Source organism: Myxocyprinus asiaticus, chromosome 4, assembly GCF_019703515.2.
Source record: "Myxocyprinus asiaticus isolate MX2 ecotype Aquarium Trade chromosome 4, UBuf_Myxa_2, whole genome shotgun sequence".
Lineage (NCBI taxonomy): Eukaryota > Metazoa > Chordata > Actinopteri > Cypriniformes > Catostomidae > Myxocyprinus > Myxocyprinus asiaticus.
In genome coordinates this window covers 45275502-45296847 of record NC_059347.1, presented here as the reverse complement: position 1 = coordinate 45296847, position 21346 = coordinate 45275502, and the positions used below count along the sequence as shown (strand labels likewise).

The following is a 21346-nucleotide window of genomic DNA, read 5'->3' as shown; positions in this document are numbered from 1 at the left end:
ATCTGACAACAGTGAATAGAAACAAGCATTTTCCTGACATTTTTCCTCTTTGTTAAAATTTGCATTAACTCACCAGAGGTTACAAGAGAAGTTTAAAAATAAGATACACTGTGCTTGTATTGGTTAACCCAAATAATAATAAAAAGATAATATAAGCCTTGTCACACCTGTCCCCTCCTTTGGTCATTGCTCTTCACTGAAGGAGCAGCAACATTAGCATACAAAAAATTGAAAAATAACACTCAAATGCTTGACATCACTTTAAAAGAACATTTATTTTCAGATTTTTCTAGTGTAAATGGTCAGAAAAATATAGCATTTCCTCATCCTCCAATACACCTATACATCTATTTACATAGGGATGAGCAGGACAGAACACATATACAAAGCAAGATTAATTACAAATGGTTACAACAAATAATTGTATCAATTTTAAGAAAAATCTACCATTGATTTTGATGTACAAAGTCAGAAAATGTATCTAAATTCAAAAGTGAAAGATTTACTAAACCCAGTCATTACTTTTAAATGTGAACTGCAACTTCAAAAATCAAACAATTATCTGCTTTACAATGGTCAAAGGTTATTTTTTAGAACTACCTGTAACAATGGAAGTGAGAAAATGCAGCACATTACAGAAAAAAAAAACTGACATTACTAAAAAAATCTGTTTGAACTATTTCTGAGTCCTGCTCGTGGGGAACCCCAGCACTGCACATGTTGGAAGTCTCTCTTATCTATCACACCTGATTCCACTCATCAGATCACTAGTACAGTCCTCTATGAGCTAAATTGGGTGTGTCAGATAACCTTAAATATACAGTGCATAGGGGCCCCCATGAACAGGACAGAGAAACACTGGCTTGATAACACTTTAGAGGCCCTTATTTGAGAGTCCTTCTTCATTGGAAGTAGAGTTGATATAACGGATGTATGTACATGGGATTCAGTTATTTAATATAGTAATATAATTTGTAGTATTGCAATATATACTAATATATATATATATATATACACACACACACACACAGTCACCCATCTAGCCATTGTGAAGAAAAAAAAAGATATTAAAATGCAACCATTGTAGTACCACATTTATCTGAAGCAATGCATAAAAGCAAATCTATTTCATAGAGCTACAGTTTGCTTTAACACACAGGGCCAAGAGATGTTCAGTCATTCATCCACATATATAAAATATATGGCGTAGTGCACAAATATTTTTTACACCAATATTATTTTTGAGTTCATTTGTGTGCAGTAGTAAAAATAAGTGCACGAATTTTAGCTTGTGAAGCCATTTTTGGTATAATGTAATAAACCACACCAGACATCTATCAACACAGAACAAAGGGAGTTTTATAATCAATTTTTTTTTTTTTATTTAACAGCAAACATAATTCATAGTGATCAGAAAATAAACAAAAAAAAAAAAAAGAGAGAACAGGTATAAGAACATCTTGCATCCATTCACAAACACACACAGGGTCTGTACCCACACTCATTCTCAGTGGTCTCTTTAGACTGTGGAGCTACGAGAGTCCCTGCATCGATGGCAGTAGAAAATATCAGGTACGTTGGACTTCTTAATCTTAGCACAGGAGAGATGGACCCATATGGAGCACTCGTCACACTCAATCATGGGTCGACCAGCAAAAGGCTTTCCGCAATAACAAGTAATCAAATCCCACGAATCATCACCTATAGTGGGCAGAGCAAAATAAGACGGTTGAAAGATGGATCAAGGGCAAGTAATCTGATGCAGTACATAATTACAAATGGAAAAATAAGAATGGGTCCATTACCAGACTTACAACTACAACAGGCAAAAATGGAGTTTAATGACTCTTCGTTTATGATGTCATAAGTGACCGACTCATGAGGAGAAAAACATATTTAATTTTTCATCTACAATAAAACATAACTGCACTTATTGCATCTTCCATGAAACACAAAAGGATGCATCTTTTTTCCATACAATAAAAGTGAATGGTGACTGAGGCTGTCAGGTCCTAACATGCTGCCAAAGATCTCCTTTTGTGTTCCACTGACGAATGAAAGACATACGGGTCTAGAACGACATACTCACCCTCATATGACAGCAGAATTTTAATTTTTGGATGGACAAACTAAGACTTAATTTACCACACTTGCATATGTATGAAACAAGTATGACAATGGTAAAAGTTAAAAGCTAACCATTTACTTAAATTGCATTAAACAGAACTCTAGTATAGTTAGTCTAGTCAGACACTTACCAGACTCCACCATAATATCCTCATCTGTCACCAATGTGTCAGTTTCACAGGAACTCAGGTCTGTTTCTGGATTGGACTCCAGTTTAAGAGCCGCCCCTTGCATGTCAACAACCTGTTCCATCAGCCCCTCCTCCATTCTAAGCCCCTCATTCACAGGGCTTGTGCATGTAAAATGTCTCTCAGCCTTTACCGATCTCTTAATTTTCTTCAGCCCCACTTTGGATTGTTTATGCGCTCTTGCCTCTGAAACACCACAAATGCTTTTTCTCACTCCTCCTAAAGACAACCGGCTGAGTTTCTTCACCTTCTTCCTCTCAGTTTTGCTGTGAAGATGGATTTGGTTCATAGAGTCTTTCAGTCTCATCTTGTCTAAGGAGCTGTCCGATTGAGCATTGCAGAACTCTGTACTATTGCTGTCAGTCTGAGCTTTGTAGACAAAGTTGTGAGTGTTGTTGCTGAGGTTGGAGTGGCTGCCTGTCCAGCTGTCCTTCCCTGACTCTTCACCAGACAGCTCGGACAACCCATGTGCACATGGCGAAGACGATGGAGACCATGAACTCTCCTAGAAATCACCAAAATTGATTTTATTTTTTTATTTACAGAAGTGGACAGTACAGCTATGCTATCATACATTTAAGAAGCGTTCCAGTCAAAAAGGCAGATAAAATATTTGAGTCAGTAGCAGGTGATTGTCACTAAATTAATAAGTTACCACTTGATTTCTGTAGAAACTGGCTGATGTTTTACAACATCTAATAAATAATTAGAACTCACTTCTTTTTGAGGTGGAATGTACCCAGCATAGGCCAGGACAAAGCTGCAAAACTTATTGAAATCCTCCACAGTCCTCTTCCTACCCTCCGGAGGCTGGAACAAAGAAAAAAAAACTACATTAAATGGATAGTTCACCCAAAAATTAAAATTCTCTCATCATTTACACACCCTCATGCTATCCCAGAAGTGTATGACTTTCTTCTGCTGAACACAAACAGAATTTTTTAGAATATTTCAGCTCTGTAGGTCTTCACAATGCAAGTGAAAAGGGTCCAAAACTTTGAAGCTCAAAAAGCATATAAATGCAGCTTGAAAGTAATCCATGCATCTCCAGTAGTTAAATCCATTAAGGATGTGCCCGAAGCCAAATACCTTATTCGGAAAGGCACGAACAATGACTTATGAATAACGGATTCATCTGAACAATATAAAAGATATTCGTATGACTGATTTTCCAAGAGGCACAAGGATAAAGCGATATTTTAATTAAACATATACAAACTTACAAAGAATGTATGAATCTGTGCAGCCAATATTTCTATAGTGTAAACCTTATGAATGAAAATACACATGTTGTGATTTCAAATCGGATGGGCACGGTCTTAACTCTGTTTGCGGTCTCTGTTAATTGTCCGCGTCTGGAGCTTATCAAGTGTAACATTAAGATACAACATCATATACACTTTCCACTTCTTGAAATGTCTATGTTAATGTATCACACGTAATGATTCCCATTTATTTATTTATAGCCTAAACAGGAGCGCAATCTTAAATTCCTGACCTGAACTGATGATTTCACGTCGGAGCCCGTCTATCTGTCTCTTAAAGTCAACCACATTTGTCCACATCAGTGATTAAGGAAATTATCTGGTTAAGACTTTAAAAAAGAAAAAAAGATATAAATGTTTTAAAGATTTAAATGCTCCATATAGTATTCATCTATTAGGAATATTCCTCCTTATGTAAAACGAAACTGAAACATGCTCCATCTTTTTTTCTTCTTCTTAAAACTGTGCTACCTCTGGTAAGGTGCTATATAAATTTAACATTATAATTATTTAACTAAATAATGCTGTCTTACCGTAAAAATTCTTGATAGATTTACAGGACTTTCACCTGTTTGTAGGCTATATTGATTTTATTTTCATTTCTTTTAAAGTTTGAATTTATATTCATTATTCACTGCAAAATGTGTGCTTGACATTTCACATTTTGGTTGACACCAAAATGCACAGACAAACAAAAATTCTGTTTCATGCAGATATTAATATCAGAAATACCAGTAGAAATCACAGTTAACAACATATTCTACAGTTAATGTAGCCTGCAAATTCAGCTTCATCTGGTAAGAAAAATAAATATTTTATTAAATAATAATTATTATTATTAGGCTATTATTATGAAAAGGTATATTTTATTAATAGAAACTATAAATGTAAGAGTAACATTTAAAAATGGGCATTTCATTTATTTATGACGCACTTCTGGTTTAAGCCCCACCCACACCTGGTTCTATCCGAATACAGATACAGATAATTTTGTCATATGAACAGATACAGAAAGTAGTTGAAGAGCCCTGCTATAAATCTACTTTCACACAGCCCTCCTATGCAAATTCACGGGAGGGCTTCTGTTTTTTTTGGCCGATTCGCATTCTTCATGCAAATCGCCACCTACTGGGCTGTTGTGCAGATATGATTTATTTATTATTTTCCTATGCTTTATCCCTCCCTTTTTTCTTTCTCCTCCCTGCCCAATAGGTGGCGATACTCACGAAAAATGCAAATTAGCAAAAAACAAAAGACGACCTCAAGAGTGTGCTGTGTGAAGGTAGATTTATAGTATAACATTTTATTTTATTTTATTTTTTAAAAGGACTTCAATATTGATCTGTTTCTCACACACACCTTTCATATCGCTTCAGAACAATTGAACCACTGTAGTCGTATAGATATCTTTTATGCTGCCTTTATATGTTTTTGGGACCTACAAAGTTCTGGCCATCATTCACTTGCATTGTATGGACCTACAGAGCTGAGATATTCTTCTAAAAATCTTCTTTTGTGTTCTGCAGAAGAAAGAAAGTCACATCTGGGATGGCATGAGGGTGAGTAAATGATGAGAGAATTTTCATTTTTAGATGAACTATTTCTTTCATGACACAAGACATACATGTATGTATGTATGTATGTATGTATGTATATATATAGGATTTGACACCAGTCTCAATATGAAATAATGTTACTGTTTTGTATTAAAAATATATACTTGCAATTATTGTTAAAGGCAAACAGTGTCCTTATCCACAGCCCATTCCCCAATGTTCAGCCACATGTGGCCTAAGCTATAAATAAGTAACCATGTTGTGACACCATCTAAAACCAATACAGAACATAAATGCCACAACACTTACCAAAGCCTCCGTTTTACATTTCCTGACCGTGTCTGCAAAAGAAACGAGAAGGACTGTTAAATTTCTAGCGAAATCATGTCAACGTTATGCACAAGCAACGTACTAGCAATGAACTGTCAAGTTAGCTTTAGCCTGTGCTGTCTTGATACTGTTAAAACAACTTAAGAGTAATTAAGTAGTAATTTCAGTACGTGATTACAGCGAGTTTGAAGAAATGAAAACGTAATCAATCATATTCGAATCATTAAACATTCTTTTAAACGATTTACGGACTCATTCGCTTGAGTAATAGTCATCTTAATATCCTAACACCTCCTGCTTATGCTAACGGCTACAGACGAGCAATGAAACCTAGACCAGTCAGCAAAACAAGGGAGCACATTGGCGTCAGACCTTTTCAAACATGTATTGCACGTTTAGAAAATCTCATTTGTTTTATTTAATTGTAGACAGCAAAGAGACCCTTTCAAATGTAGTTAACTAGAGATCTCTCGCTGCTAACCTTACAGCCTCGCAGTGGTAAATCTATTCAGCAGCTCTCTGTTGAACAGGAGTGTGTTGCACGAGGTTCGTGCGGTTGCTTTGATAAAATAAAGAAAGATATACATTTACGACAAAAGCACATATTTACCTGGGTGATTATCCATAATGCCTAACATGGTGGAGTAGCACCACAAAGTTGTGTTCTTCTTAATGTTGCCTAATTAGTTAGCCTTCCAGCAAAAGACTTATCACTGATAAGAGGCGAAACGTCTTCAGCAAGTCGAAAAATCAAGTCCAGTTGCTTTTAATTGAAATCTAACAGACGAATAATAAGCTACTAAACACCCGAGGGGTGAAGTGCCATCAAATTATGCACAAATCAATCTTGAGGCCAAACCTCTAATATAAACCAAAGCACCGATTTTTTTCCCCCGACAATCAGGTCATTGCGATTCGAGCCTAAAAATGAAACCGCGATATCCTGTGCGAAACATATGTGACTTTTCTTCGGGTAGATCTCAGCTATCGATGAAGATGATGATCAGTTCTCTTCGCAAAGCTCGTTGATCTCCAGCGAATCTAAGCTGGTGCTTTTAGATTTACAAAATAAGTACGACTTGATGACATCCACTAGCACAGTGCGTCAAAACAAACACGAAGTCAAGTTCAGTAAACTAATCGTTTTCGAATAACGCAGAGCCAGAAAAGGAGCTGCAACCGTTTTCAACAAACGTGACTTATTTCGCGCGGTCTAAACAGGAATCACCATGTGACGTCACTTATGACGCAATCACGCAACGAACGTATGATTCAATGAATATTGATTAGAATTTATGAATATACATGAGAAGAACCTGTAAACCTAAGTAAATGCGACAAAATAGTCTACGCACTGTTTTATTAGTGTGTACTTATATTTATGGGTGAAATAAAAGGTGCCCATGTGGTGTAATTGTCACAAGATATCTTGCTGTTTGGGTGGTGTGAATAATTCGCTCTCCTGCAGTAACGCCCCCATAATAATACGGCGAACGCAGGAAATGGAGAAACTGTGGCTCTCTGCGCGCCATGTTGGACCCGCTGTGCTTTACCTTTCGGTGCACAACATTTCCCCTAGAGGAGCCGTAATGGCGCACTTTCTCCTGAACTGTTTACACTCACTTCCTTAATCATACCAGGTCAGCTGACCTATGTCGTGACAATTATTTGAGTTTCTCTGCTGGGTTGGATATTCCAAGGATTGTCGCACATTTTATGCTGATACAGTAAGATTGACCTTTCTGTTTTATTAGATACATTTTCTTTTATTAAGGTCAATTCATATACAGGAGATTAGGCCATATCTAATTTTGTACATAGGTGAAATAAGTTCATTCGCTAAGCAGAGGCTTTGCTAGCATGCAGCCATCTGTCACCTGACTTTGAATGGTTCCTTTTGCAAGCCTGCTAGATCTTTGCAATTCAGCAGGGTCAAGGCGTTTATTTGAGCTTTGGCACGTTTAGGACAGCAATCCAGTTCAACAAGACTTAAAATTTAATGTGTCCGCGATATTCTCTTGATACGTGCAAAAGCTGTCATTTTCAGTTTGTGTGTGTCATCCTAAATATATAACTTTCTATCTTTACCTTTACAACAAGAGAGGCTCCGTTACATTTACTCTAAAAATGTTGCATAATACTGCTAGTACAACACCATGTGGTCCTATTTCTCCAAAAAGAAAGAAAGAAACAATTTGTAATATTGTTTTCTAGATTTGAGTGTATGTACTCTAAATACTGCATTATGATTGAATCTCTCTGTCTCACACTTCCTCTCTCAGGCTTTCTCACATACAGGATGGATTTTTCCAAGCTGCCTAAGATTCAAGATGAGGACCGCGAGGGTCAGTTCGGATATGTCCATGGAGTTTCAGGCCCAGGTAAAAACCAGCAGATATTACCCTTTTTAACACTGAAGCTTTGGGTTTGGCCCCAGATCAGTGTTAAAGGGATAGTTCACACAAAAATTTAAATTCTCTCATCATTTAATCACCCTCATGCCATCCCAGATGTGTATGGCTTTCTTTCTTCTGCTGAACACAAGCGAAGATTTTTAGAAGAATATTTCAGCTCTGTTGGTCCAAACAATGCAAGTGAATGGTGACCAAAATTTGAAGCTCCAGAATGCACATAGAGGCAGCATAAAAGAAATCCATTAGACTCCAGTGGTTAAATCTACATCTCCAGAAGCGATTTGATAAATGTGGTTGAGAAACAGATCAATATTTAATTCCTTTTCTATTATAAATTCTCCTCCCTGTCCAGTAGGTGGCACACGTGTGCACAAAGAATACGAATCGGCAAAAACAAATGAAGAAGAATGTGAAAGTGAAAGTGGAGATCGATAGTAAAAAAACACTTAAATATTGATGTTTCTCACTCACTTATCATATCACTTCTGAAGATATGGATTTAACCACTGGTTTACTTTTATGCGACTTTTATATGTTTTTGGAGAAGTTGTGCTCCCTAAATAAATCTCACAAGAACAGAGATAAGTTTCAATAATTGTGTCCTTGTGATCCAAATATAAGTCATTCTGTCTCAAAGTTAAGAAAACATGGTACAAACAAACTTTTACTATCTATCAGGCAGTTTATATTGATTTTTTATGTCACAAATTTAACCATTAAACATGTTAGTCATGTGATGGACAGTTTACAGTCTGTGTGTCTGTTTCCTGCAGTGGTGACGGCCTCTAGTATGGCAGGTGCAGCCATGTATGAACTGGTACGTGTGGGCCACAGTGAGCTGGTGGGAGAGATTATCAGATTGGAGGGTGATATGGCAACCATCCAGGTGTATGAGGAGACCTGTATCCTTTTCCATTTACCAGTCATTTAATTGCTCAACAGTTTAGTAAGTTCACTAACTAAAACGTACCAAAAAAATAATATGGTAATACCATAGGCTTTTGGACATGTAGCTTGGTAATACCATGGTATTTTTGAATATAACCAGTCAGTACCATGGCATTACCATCCGATAAATCACTGTCCCAATGTACTGCCACAGTAGTGATTTGTAAGGATTGTTAGCATTTCACCAATAACCACATTGTTTGTGTACATATGCCTTTTAGGTAGAATTGGATACTTTGGTTCTTGGGAAGATGTACAGACACACACACACACACAAATAATACATAGAAAAAACTGTCTTAAGACCCATGTTTTTATGAAACATGTAAAGTGCCTAAAACTTTTGTACAGTACTGTATATAAATTGATAAACATCATTGTATTGGTTCTATTTGATATTTGCCCATGGTCTTGTGGCTGTGTTTTCCTGAGCTGTTTAAAGCCGGAGTGTCTGTTGGAGATCCCGTCCTCCGCACAGGAAAGCCCCTCTCTGTGGAACTGGGGCCTGGAATCATGGGCTCCATCTTTGATGGTATTCAGCGTCCCCTCAAAGACATCAATGACCTCACCAAGAGCATCTACATCCCCAGAGGAGTTAACATAGGAGCTCTCAACAGGGACCTCAAATGGGAGTTTTCTCCCTTTCGTAATCTTAGGGTAAGGAGTTTGTGTGTGTGTTTTTGTCTGAATACAGTACTTATGTTCTGCTTTGCTTGCATGTGTAGTATACTACTGTACATGTTTACATTGATCATTTAACACATGTAAAATTTCATTTAAGTTCAAAACTCTCACTGGTGTTTCAGGTTGGTAGTCACATTACAGGAGGTGATATCTATGGAATGGTGTTGGAGAATTCTCTCATTAAGCACAAGATCATGCTTCCCCCCCGCAGCAGGGGCACTGTCACCTACCTTGCTCCACCAGGAAATTATGATGTCTCTGTGAGTCACACACACACTCACATTTTAACATCCTCTCATGTCCTTAAATAGCATTGTTCTTATGCACGTGAGAGTAATTCAGTTCAGTTTAATTCAAATTTATATGGATAGTGCTTTTCACAATACAAATAATTCCAAAGCAACTTTACAAAGTGTTAAAAGTCCCCAGCGAGCAAGCCAAAGATGACTGTGGCACAGAAAATCTCCTATATGTTTAAGAAACCTATCTTACTAAACATTGGAGCTTCCATTTTCATTGTGTGTGTGTATCAGGATGTGGTGCTGGAACTGGAGTTTGAAGGAATAAAGGAGAAGTTCACCATGGTGCAGGTGTGGCCTGTGCGACAGGTGAGGCCCGTTACTGAGAAGCTACCTGCCAACCACCCACTACTGACTGGACAGAGAGTACTGGACGCCCTCTTTCCGTGAGTCTTAAGCAAGCACTTGTGCATGCACACACTCATAGTTTTTCCACACCTGAGACAATAAAGAGTTTGTAGTGTTCTTGATTCATATCCCCCTGTTTCACAGTTGTGTTCAAGGAGGGACTACAGCCATCCCTGGAGCTTTTGGTTGTGGTAAGACTGTGATCTCTCAGTCTCTCTCCAAGTACTCCAACAGTGATGTCATAATTTACGTGGGTTGTGGAGAACGTGGAAATGAGATGTCTGAAGTATTAAGAGATTTTCCAGAGGTTGGTATGAAACTGTGCTGCTAAAGTTTGGTTTTACTGACCCTGTGCCTGGTCACTTTTTTACTTAAAATGATTAAACCTGTAATCGGCACTAATCAAATATAAAAGTGCCAAATATACCTTAGTATTACTTTGAATGGATTGAAGAATTCATCCCATAAAAAAAAAAAATTATGAATGTGATCTGCTGGAAAAATGCTGGAAAGCATGGAATTTTTAAAGGGGTCATGAAATGAGGAATCAAATTTTCCTTTATCTTTTGTCATATAAGAGGTCATTGTACCATGTAAACATACTGTAAGTTTCAGAACTCAAAATTTCCTCCTCACTGCAAAAAGAGCATTTGTTGAAACCAAGCTGCCTAAACAATTTGTTCTCTACTTCCTCCACATTGTGATGTAACGCTGTGGTAGACATTTGCATCTGACTGCTTCCACAACAACACATCAACAGCTACTTTACCTTATCACTTCCGTAGCCCCACCCAGTAGTGGTGAGCTGTGAGATGGCAAGTTGAGAGCAGATCAGTCAAGAGCAGAGAGCCAATCAGAACAATGGGCATTTACTGTCAAATCTTAAAGGAGAAGCAGCACCAAAACTAAGTGTTTCTGACAGAGGGTCAGAATGAGGGTGGAAAATTATCGTGTTTTACAAATATATGCTTCTTGTGCAAAAAACTTTACTAACATTATAAGTGAACCTCAAGGAACATATTAAATTAATAAAAAAGGCATGTCATGATCTCTTTATATGAATAGTTCAGTCCAAAATGAAAATTCTGTCATAATTTACTCAATCTTTTGATGTTCCAAACCCATATGAATTTCTTTTTTTATGCAGAACACAAAAGGAGATTTTTTTAATGAATATTACAGCCTGTCTTTTTAAAACAGTGATCTTGGATAGTGCCTCACTTTAAAGGAATAGTTCACCCATGAAAATTCTCTCATCACTTACACTGCCCTCATGCTATCCCAGATGTTTATGACTTTCTTTCTTCTGCAGAACACAAATTATGTTTTTTAGAAGAATTTCTCAGCTCTGTTGGTTCATACAATGCAAGTGAATGGGTGCCAAAATTTTGATGCTCCTAAAAGCAAATAAAGGCATCATAAAAGTAATCCATAAGACTTCAGTGTTTTAATCTGTATCTTCAGAAGTGATATGATAGGTGAGAATGTGGGTGAGAAACAGATCAATATTTAAGTCCTTTTTGCTAGAAATTCTGCTCCCTGCCCAGTAGGTTGGCGATATACCTGAAGAATGTGAATCACCAAAAACACAAGAAAAAGAATGTGAAAGTTAAAATGGAGATTGACAGAGCAGGGAGGAGAATTCATATAAAAAATGGACTTAAATATTTATCTGTTTCTCACCCACACCTATCATATATCGCTTCTGAAGACACTGATTTAAACACTGGAGTCGTATGGACTACTTTCAAGCTGACTTATGTGATTTTTAAAGCTTCAAAATTTTGGCACCCATTCACTTGCATTGTATGGACCAAAACAGCTGAGAAATTCTTCTAGAAATCTACTTTTGAGTTCAGCAGATGAAAGAAAGTCATACACATCTGGGATGGCATAAGGTTGAGTAAATTATAAAAGAATTTTCATTTTTGGGTATACTATTGCTTTAAAATCCATTCGGCTCGCACGTCATATTCTAAGTATTCCGAATGCATACAATAGGTTTTAGTGAAACAACCCAAAATTAAAGTCAGATTTTCGGTGAAAATCTTGACGTATATTGTGTGTTCATGAGCGCTATGAGTGAAGCTCTTTCATACGAGAACTTGCATTGTTTAGCGCTAAAAAATATTTAAGTGTGAGTAAATTATGACATAAGTTTTATTTTTGGGTTAACTATTCCTTTAAGTCATGATTTTTTTTTTTTTTTTTAAAGGAGAGGCTTGGTTAAAATGATTGTCTTTAATTTTGTCCAATAGCTTACCATGGAAGTGGATGGGAAGGTGGAGAGCATTATGAAGAGAACAGCACTCGTGGCCAACACCTCTAACATGCCTGTGGCTGCCAGAGAAGCCTCCATCTACACCGGTAAACATCAAATAAAACCCTTTTAGAGAAAGTCTGTATAGTTTGAATGTAAGTGTATTTATCGAGATTCTTCATAGTATGTTATGTGTGAACAGGCATCACATTGTCTGAGTACTTCAGAGACATGGGCTATAACGTCAGTATGATGGCTGACTCCACCTCTCGTTGGGCTGAGGCTCTTAGGGAGATCTCTGGTCGATTGGCCGAGATGCCTGCTGGTAAGTACAGCTCACCGGTCACACAATGTTTTGTGTCTACTGCAAAGTATTATTCAAAACTAACCTTCAACCTTTTCTTTCCACAGATAGTGGATATCCTGCATACCTTGGAGCCCGTCTGGCATCATTTTACGAGAGAGCAGGTCGTGTCAAATGCCTGGGAAACCCAGAGAGAGAGGGCAGCGTCAGCATTGTAGGAGCGTAAGTACACCCAAATAACACTTGGCGAGCTTTATTAATAAAATATGTAGATTGATGGCAAGCTTGTCTAGACATTGTGACACAAAAAGTAGATAATGATACTTGTTTATTTTGTCATATTATGTTTATAAAAATATATGGTTTATATTTTAGTTATTGTGTGTGGGATTTAAAACTGAAGATGTTTCAAGAATTTGACATGGGAATCTCCCCCCTCACTTTGTGACACTTTTGAAATGATTATTTCCCCATAGTGTGTCTCCCCCTGGTGGTGACTTCTCAGATCCTGTGACTTCTGCTACTCTTGGCATTGTGCAGGTCAATTGAATTTTGTGCTTATCTTTTTATTATATAATTTTTATAATCATTTACCTCAGTATTTTATGTAATATTAAAAACAGTAATAGAAAAGATTGTGGACCTCTCTTTCTCTTTCTGTCTCCCTTTTTCTTGATTTTTTTCTCTCATTTCTGCTGTGTCTCTCAGGTGTTCTGGGGTCTAGATAAGAAGCTTGCCCAGAGGAAACACTTCCCCTCCGTTAATTGGCTTATCAGTTACAGTAAATATACGCGAGCACTGGACGAGTACTACGATAAACACTTCCCAGAGTTTGTGCCGCTCCGTACGAAAGCCAAAGAGATTCTGCAGGAGGAGGAGGACCTGGCTGAGATTGTGCAACTCGTTGGAAAGGTGTGGAGGAGTGAATTTGTGTCTTATACAGAAAATATGTGGTTGCTTGGGAGCAGTGCATAATTTTAGATGTGTAGGTGAGCGTGACACATTGTTTGTGTAATTGTGTTATTAAAATGTAATGATATTAGTACAGTGGTTCCCAAACTGGGTGCCGCTAGGACTGACTAGGGGTGCTTTCAAACGTTAACATGCATGTATGCAAGTGAATGCTGATCAGACCTTGTAGCTCCAAAAATCACATAAAGGAAACATAAAAAGTCATCCATAAGTCCAGTGATTAAATCCATATCTTCAGAAGCAATATAACAGGTGTGGGTGAGAAAATTGCATATTTGTTTATTTATTTTTCAGTGGATGAGGTGCTGTGGGTAAAAAAGTTTGGGAACCACTATATTACTACATTATAATAGCTTTGTGTGTTAACTCTGGTAAAACTTGTAATTGTACTCTTTAGCCTTTTAAGTTGAATTTGTTCCCTTGTCCATAGGCATCTCTGGCTGAGACAGATAAAATCACTCTAGAGGTTGCGAAACTCATTAAAGATGACTTTCTGCAGCAGAACGGTTACACACCATATGACAGGTAAAGCCCATTGTAATGTTCCTGTAAAACCATCATCTGTACAATAAAGAAGTTTGCCAGTCTGTTCTGATTCTTTGCTACAGTCTTTTAACTGTACTGTCTCCCTCCCTCTCTCTGTCTCTTCCAGGTTCTGTCCATTCTATAAAACAGTGGGGATCCTGTCCAACATGATAGCGTTTTATGACATGGCTCGACATGCTGTTGAGACCACGGCACAGAGTGATAATAAGATCACCTGGGCCCAGATCCGTGAACACCTGGGAGAAATGTTGTATAGAATTAGCTCCATGAAGTTTAAGGTACCAGTCGTGGAATTGCTGTTGTAATTTGTATTGATATAAAGATGGTAGATGACAGCTTTTTTAGTGGTCAAATTAGATCAGTGATCGATGTTGAATTTGGTCAATTTAATAAGGATCTTGTTTGAGTTGGAGGGTTGTAGATGTGGTTTAGTGATTAGTTAATGTGCTCTAGACAAAACGCCCAAAACTCAGAAAATATTGAGTTTTTTTTTGTGTGTGTGACAGAGTTCAGTTGATGCAACAATGTCTTAGACTATTTAAATTAATCTCATTCCCAGCATTGACAGTTTATGGATTGAGCAACTCATTTTACATCACTAAATGTATTTGGGATTTTTGCAGGATCCAGTCAAAGAGGGTGAGGCAAAGATCAAAGCTGACTACGCTCAACTGCTGGAAGACATGCAGAATTCTTTCCGCACCCTTGAGGACTAAATGAGACCATCTGACCTCACATCTCTCCCACCTCTCTCCTCCCCTGTGCTGTGCAGTGCGTTTCCCAGTGCTCCCGTGTGCAAGTGAAACTCTAGTCTTAATATACACTAATGCTGTTCAACTAATCAAAACTACACAAATGAAAGTCAGCCAGCAGCCATTGATAATCTGAACCCACTTTTTAAAATGGGTAAAAGAAGAATGTGTGTTCTCACTTTGTCTCTGTTTCGAAAAGGAAAAACTATTACTTGTGTCTGAACTGTGAGATTGTATTTTAACATCTTAAGCAAATGCCTCTGTGACCTCTTTGTGCTGAAACTCTTTAAGCACAACAACATTCATCTTCTCTTTTTCTCACCACCTGCTTTCCCATGAGTGCTTGTCACATGTGTTAGGAGCACAGTGTTTATTCCCCACTGCCGCTTCTCTGTGACCAATAGAAATGTGTTATAAAATAATGGGAATAATGGAAGTCAGAAAGGGATCATTGAGGCTTCCCTTATTTATTTGTATCTTGTTTTGTCTCAATGCGATTTCTGCTCTATGCGTGTTCCTCTTACTGTGTGTCATATTCATGTGACAGAGTTTGTGTGAGTGTCTGTGAATTGGAGTGTGCAAGGGTGTGTGGTTAAACTATTGTGTTGTTTGTAGTGGTACATTTACTAGGGATGCACCGATCCGATACTGACGTTTTTAGACGGATCGGGTATCGGTCCGACGAGCCCGATCCAAATCCAACACTTAGTCAAGCTCCAAAAATGACATAAAAGAACCATAAAAACACCAGTAAAGTAGTTCATATGGCTTGTGCATTTTATTCAAAGCCACTTGAAGACGTGCAATAGCTCTGTGAATCACAAAAGGCTGTTTAATAAGTAAATATATAAAATGCACGTGCAGCTCCAGCGCGTTATTGAATGGCGCTGCTGTTTACACACACGCACTCACGGTGCGCAATGTTTGAGCGCTACTCACAAACAACATCTCAGATGTAGATGCTCAATAGTTCAGTTCACTTATAATATGCATTTAGAACAGCACCAGAGGTGCATTTTACCAGAATTTGAATAAGAATCGAATTAAACTACTGTGAACTTGCCTACAAACAGACACATACAGGACATCCTGGAGAGTGCAGAATGTCAAAAATAAAAGTTAAACGTGCAGGATTGAAATATATTACTGTTGTATTTAATATTCTAAAAGTCAATAATAATAATAATAATAATAATAATAATGTATTATTATTATAATTTGTTTACAAATTATAACAATATTTAACTTGATTGGGTTCCAAAAAATAGCTGTGTGAATGAAAAGTCAACTGATATCTGACAACTAAACTGAAAAAAAGAGACATCTGAATCCTTTAAAGTCCAGATACAAGTTGAAAAAACTGTGCAAAAAAATAATAAAAAAGGCTTCTTTTCTACTGAACACTTAGACTGGAATCACTGTTAATTTTGCTGCTACATTATCCTATAGACTAGTTAACAGTACATTTTTTCTTAAGCTATACATTTATATTTAAATAATGTGTAGTTAGCGGTTTGTGTTTCTTTACATATAAAAGAGTACCACCAATTAGTTCCACACAATAATGTAAAGATATTCTAAACTGATTATACAAAAAAACAACACTGGTATTGGATCGGCATCGGCAGATACTGAGATTTCAGATATCGGATCGGAAGAGAAAAAGTGGTATCGGTGGATCCCTAACATTTACTGTTCTGTTGTTGTGTTTTCAGTTCCAAAGAATTAAAAGAATGGAAACTCCGAGCACTTCCCTTCTCATTGATATTAATATACAAATGGTTTCTGGTTTCATGATCAGGTAGGAGCCTTCCACTCTGCGTTCCCACTTTAAAGGAATAGTTCACCCAAAAATTAAAATTCTTTCATCATTTACTCATCCTCATGCCATCCCAGATGTGTGTGACTTTCTTTCTTCTGCAGAACACAAATTATGATTTTTATAAGAATATTTCAGCTCTGTAGGTCCATACAATGCAAGTAAATGGTGAACAAAACTTTGAAGCTCCAAAACGCACATAAATGCAGCATAAAAGTGTTCCATACGACTCTAGTGGTTAAATCCATGTCCTCAGAAGCGATCTAATCAGTTTTGGGTGAGAACAACAGACCAAAATGCAATTCCTTTTTTAACTCCATTTCACTCCTTTTTCACAAGTCATTCACATCTGGGATGGTATGAGGGTGAGTACATTTGAGAGAATTAAAATTTTTGGGTAAACCATTTCTTTAAAAAGGATTCAACCAATCAAAAACATGTAATCAACTTGTGACTGTTTTTAGCATCTTCATTAACTGGCTTGTGCTGGCCTGGTATTGTGGAAAATTTTCAGACTGTAGTTAAGTAACACAAGACAGAGAGAGTTGTCACTAGAGAGACCATGAAAAATACAACTTATTTATTTTTGCCAGGAGAATAGATGGTGATTTTCACAGGAAACAAACTTAAGTCCATGTGACAAACGCATGGTCACAAATATGTACACAACTGGCTATTTCTGTTAGGAAGGAGGTGTTAGGAAAGGACCTAAGTGGATGTGACAAAATGCCAAAAGGAAAATGGAGAACTCGGCAATAAAATTATTTAATCAAAATAAGATTCTAAAGCATAGAATGAGTAATGTCTTGAGATCAAAAAAAGGGAAACTGATCCTACGTTAGACCTTACCAGGCTTTTTTTTTTTTCTTACAGTAACATACTGGCAACACTGTTGCCAGCTAGCTACTGTAAAAGCCTGGTTCAGTAAGCTATTGCAATGGCAGTTTACAGTTATTTACTGATATTTACAGTTATTGCTCATCTATATTAGATTTGAATGGGTGTGATTGGGGGTTGTCATTGGACCTGTTCAGTATCCAGTGATGTAATCACCTGATTATTCTGGCAATGGGGTGAGATAAATGTCTCTTCTTTCACTGATGACATTCTCTCCCATACCACGGTCGATCCATATCCTGGCTGTGTGAGTTCATGTGTGTCTGCTTGTTCACTTTTACCTTTGGCCTTTTCAGTAGCCTCCTCACTCTCTTAACCTCCATACTCCACTGCCGTCATGGCCCTGTCACTTCTGAGTCAGTATCACAGCAACCAGTCCTGCTGCAATGCCAACAGCTGCCACAACAATGCCAATTATAGTGCCCACAGACTTTTCAATCTCACCTGAACAAGATTTGAAGGAAAGAGGTACAATAGAAATGTCATCATAATCTCATTGTCTGAGATTAATGTAATCTGCTCCCTAAAAATCTTTCTTCATATGTTGAAGGTCATGACTGTACAGTGGTCCCAAAGTATTTGGACACTTAAGTCACACTTAAAAAATATAAATGTCATTGCATTAGATTTCAAAATATACAACCAAGTGGCATTTATTTTAAGGAAAGCTAGAACAAGTACACTTTTCAAAATACTGGTTAGGTTTTGAATGATAAAACAATAGACATACCACTGAAAATTATGACAAAAGTTTTTGGACACTGGTGGCGAAACTTAATGTGATGCACTACTACAACTGTGGCAAATCTGCTGACACCTGTGTGAACTTGAAGGGAACTTACATTAAAATGACCACTAAAAATGACCTTGGTACCAGCTGGTTAAAAGTAATTGCAAAACAGGCACGGAAAATGTACAAAGTTTTCATAAATTTTCTCAGAAAGTTACATAGTTCAAAGAAAAGCTTTAGCACCATTTGTATGCAGATGGCAGTTGGTTTGACATTTTTGTGGCCACTGTATGTTCCTCCTTAAACTGTATTGGAAAGGTCTGCAATATAAGGAGTTCCTTGAGGTTTATAGGCCATAAATTATTTAAAATACATATTTAAAGGCAAATTATGATAATAAAATAGTAATTATGAAACCGTCTGACTACTATTTCAAATAGTCAGTACTTTCAAACCACTCCCCCTCTCTCACCTAGTCCTTTGCTGATGCTGAGTTTTGTCCCGCCTCCCTGAAAAACAGTTGAGTTTGCTGATATGAAGACACACAAATACATGCCTTCATCCTTTATTGAGATGTTCCTCAGTGTGATCGAGAGATCTCCCACAGACAGATCTCCAGACAAAAACACACAACCAGCAAAAACATCCTCCGCTGTCTCATTCCTTTGTAAAATATTGTTGGCTTGTTGATTATGGAGACAAAAAGAGAGTCACACATAACAATAAAAGAACATTATCATTTGAATGTGCATTGATCATACATTTGATGTACATGTATGTGAAACATAATGTACATTGAACTCCTCATAAGTATCTTTAAATTAATAGTTCACCCAAAAATTAAAATTCTATCAGCATTTAATCAAGCTTCAAATCATGATTGTGCACTGCAATAGCAAGATGTACAGTGAAAAAGGATTTACATTTTGGTCTGTTCTCACTCAAAACTGAGTAGATCACTACAGAAGATATGGATTAAACCACATGAGGCATGTGGATAACGTTTATGTTTCCTTTATGTGCTTTTTGGAGCTTAAAAAGTTTTGGTCACCATTCACTTGCATTGTGAGGAACTACAGAGCTGAGATATTCTTATAAAAATCTTTGTGTTCTGCAGAAGAATGAAAGTCGTACACATCTGGGATGGCATGAGGGTGAGTAAATGATTTTTGGGTGAACTGTTCCTTTAATCAACCCTCGTTTCAGTCCCGATAGCACACGTACATCACCCAGACATCTATTTGATGTGTGTATTTACATCTGGAAGAAGTATTTTTTGGGGGGTCTTTTGCTCATCTGCAAAACATCTATAACATCTTTCCTCTCGGATGTCAATAAGACATTCAGCAGATGTCTTTGAGACATTTATGATTTAGAATATTTGTAAATCAGGTCTTTTTAAGATGTTTAGCACATTTTAATTAGAATGTGATGATTTCCAGATTAATTTTTGTCTATGTTATGCTGGATATATGGCAGTCGTCTTGGATGTATACTGACACCTAGGCTAGGGGCATGGATGCAGCATCATTCAAACACAATCATTTTCAGTTACTGATGGCATTGTAGAAATTCTGATAACAAAGTGAAAGTGCCTAATAACAGGGTGGTTACTGTGATTAAGTAGAATCTGGCTGGTCAAGTGATCCTAAATCCCAAAGTATAATTTTTAACATGAACGCTGGCGTATGTGTGCAGTTGAACACTCGAGCCTTTTAAAATATACTCCACTTGAACGTGCACACATACAAACACAGTTGACACATAATTAATAATTGATCAATAATTATTAGCATTTTTAATATTGAATATCTACACCATTCATAGTCTTTATTTTATTTTTTATTATTTCACTACATTTTCCAGATACACACATAGGCCTATGTAGGGGCGTATATGCTATAAAGTGGCTTATGTGGCAGTGTTGTGTTCACTAAATCCCTCCACTAAAATTAGAGATGCAAAAGTCACAAGGATTATAATATCAAAAGTCCTGCTAAGTACGAAGGAAACAGTCCAATCACTTCAGTCAACAACAGTAATCAGTTCAGAACGAATTCCTCAGATTTTCTTAATCAACAATGAATTACCAACAGACATTATAACTCAACTCAATCAACTCAAATATTTTAAACTAATATGCTTCTTATATTGTAAACACAATGTTTTTAATGCTAATTCAGCAGCAGTTATCTGTCTGTTTCTTCACTATGAGATCTTCAAAATCATAACCTCTTTGCCTTAGTGTATCATGTTTCTCTTTCATATTTAGCTTCTTCTCATTGAGTTAATGTCTCAGTAAGTGCTGCCTCCACAAGCACATGGAATTAGAAATACATTTACTGTGAAAGGATGACCAGTAAATGCTGCTTTAATGGCCAAACAGCATTTCAAGGGTTCAAGTTAAAATGTGAATTGAGAGTAGTATAATGCCTTTTAATAGATGATGACACAGTCTGTTTAGTACACATTATTTATGACCAAAAATATTAGGTTAATCCAGGTTGGCAATAGAACAAGAATTTACTCTTTGGCTACATGTTTGTCTGCATGTATACATGTGTGTGTTAATGGAAGTCTAGCTTCTCCCTGTTTAAATCTAGGTGTGTGATGTTTTTGTTGATTTGCTATAGGAAGAGAGAGGGAAAACATAAAATAGGGTGTTTCATAATACTTTTGGATTACTTTATTAATGTAGTTAGTAGAAATGAAGAATGTGATAAATGGTAAGAAAGAAAGAGGTTACTCTTACCTGTGATGGTGGAGTAGAAAAGGTGAGTGATTACGGATCTAAACGGTAAGAGACTGAAGAGAGCCATTTCTGTCCCGGACCAGTGACACAAGGACATTTCAGGGGCGTAGCAGTCATTTTAGAAGTGTGTATGTGGGGTGGGGACACAGCAGTCA

General features: G+C 37.1%; 2 protein-coding genes across 2 annotated transcripts; one reads left to right on the top strand and one right to left on the bottom strand.

The window, feature by feature from the left end:
- Positions 1-242: 242 nt before the first annotated feature.
- LOC127440086 (PHD finger protein 23A-like) lies at positions 243-6682 on the bottom strand. Its single transcript, XM_051696470.1, has 5 exons — positions 6077-6682; positions 5446-5477; positions 3033-3125; positions 2259-2820; positions 243-1701 (listed from the first exon to the last, which is right to left on the bottom strand). Exons 1-5 carry the CDS (start codon positions 6102-6104, stop codon positions 1520-1522), a joined length of 897 nt encoding a protein of 298 aa, XP_051552430.1. The 5' UTR covers positions 6105-6682; the 3' UTR covers positions 243-1519.
- A 357-nt stretch (positions 6683-7039) lies between these two features.
- Positions 7040-16739, top strand: LOC127439670 (V-type proton ATPase catalytic subunit A-like). Its single transcript, XM_051695912.1, has 15 exons — positions 7040-7193; positions 7749-7847; positions 8654-8782; positions 9271-9485; positions 9635-9772; positions 10046-10197; positions 10304-10466; positions 12418-12526; positions 12622-12744; positions 12831-12945; positions 13200-13263; positions 13432-13635; positions 14126-14220; positions 14348-14519; positions 14865-16739. The coding sequence occupies exons 2-15, from the start codon at positions 7766-7768 to the stop codon at positions 14955-14957; spliced, it is 1854 nt and encodes a 617-aa protein (XP_051551872.1). The 5' UTR covers positions 7040-7193; positions 7749-7765; the 3' UTR covers positions 14958-16739.
- Positions 16740-21346: the final 4607 nt, after the last annotated feature.

Bases quoted from the DNA above. Each gene is read 5' to 3' on its own strand.
- LOC127440086 (XM_051696470.1), bottom strand. From the start codon at position 6,104: ATGTTAGGCATTATGGATAATCACCCAG. The intron at 3,126-5,445 runs GTAAGTGTTGTG...TCTTTGTTCCAG, and splicing joins AATGTAAAACGGAGGCTTTG to CCTCCGGAGGGTAGGAAGAG. The intron at 2,821-3,032 runs GTGAGTTCTAAT...GGTGATTTCTAG, and splicing joins ACATTCCACCTCAAAAAGAA to GAGAGTTCATGGTCTCCATC.
- LOC127439670 (XM_051695912.1), top strand. From the start codon at position 7,766: ATGGATTTTTCCAAGCTGCCTAAGATTCAAGATGAGGACCGCGAGGGT. The intron at 12,745-12,830 runs GTAAGTACAGCT...TTCTTTCCACAG, and splicing joins ATTGGCCGAGATGCCTGCTG to ATAGTGGATATCCTGCATAC. The intron at 14,221-14,347 runs GTAAAGCCCATT...TGTCTCTTCCAG, and splicing joins GGTTACACACCATATGACAG to GTTCTGTCCATTCTATAAAA.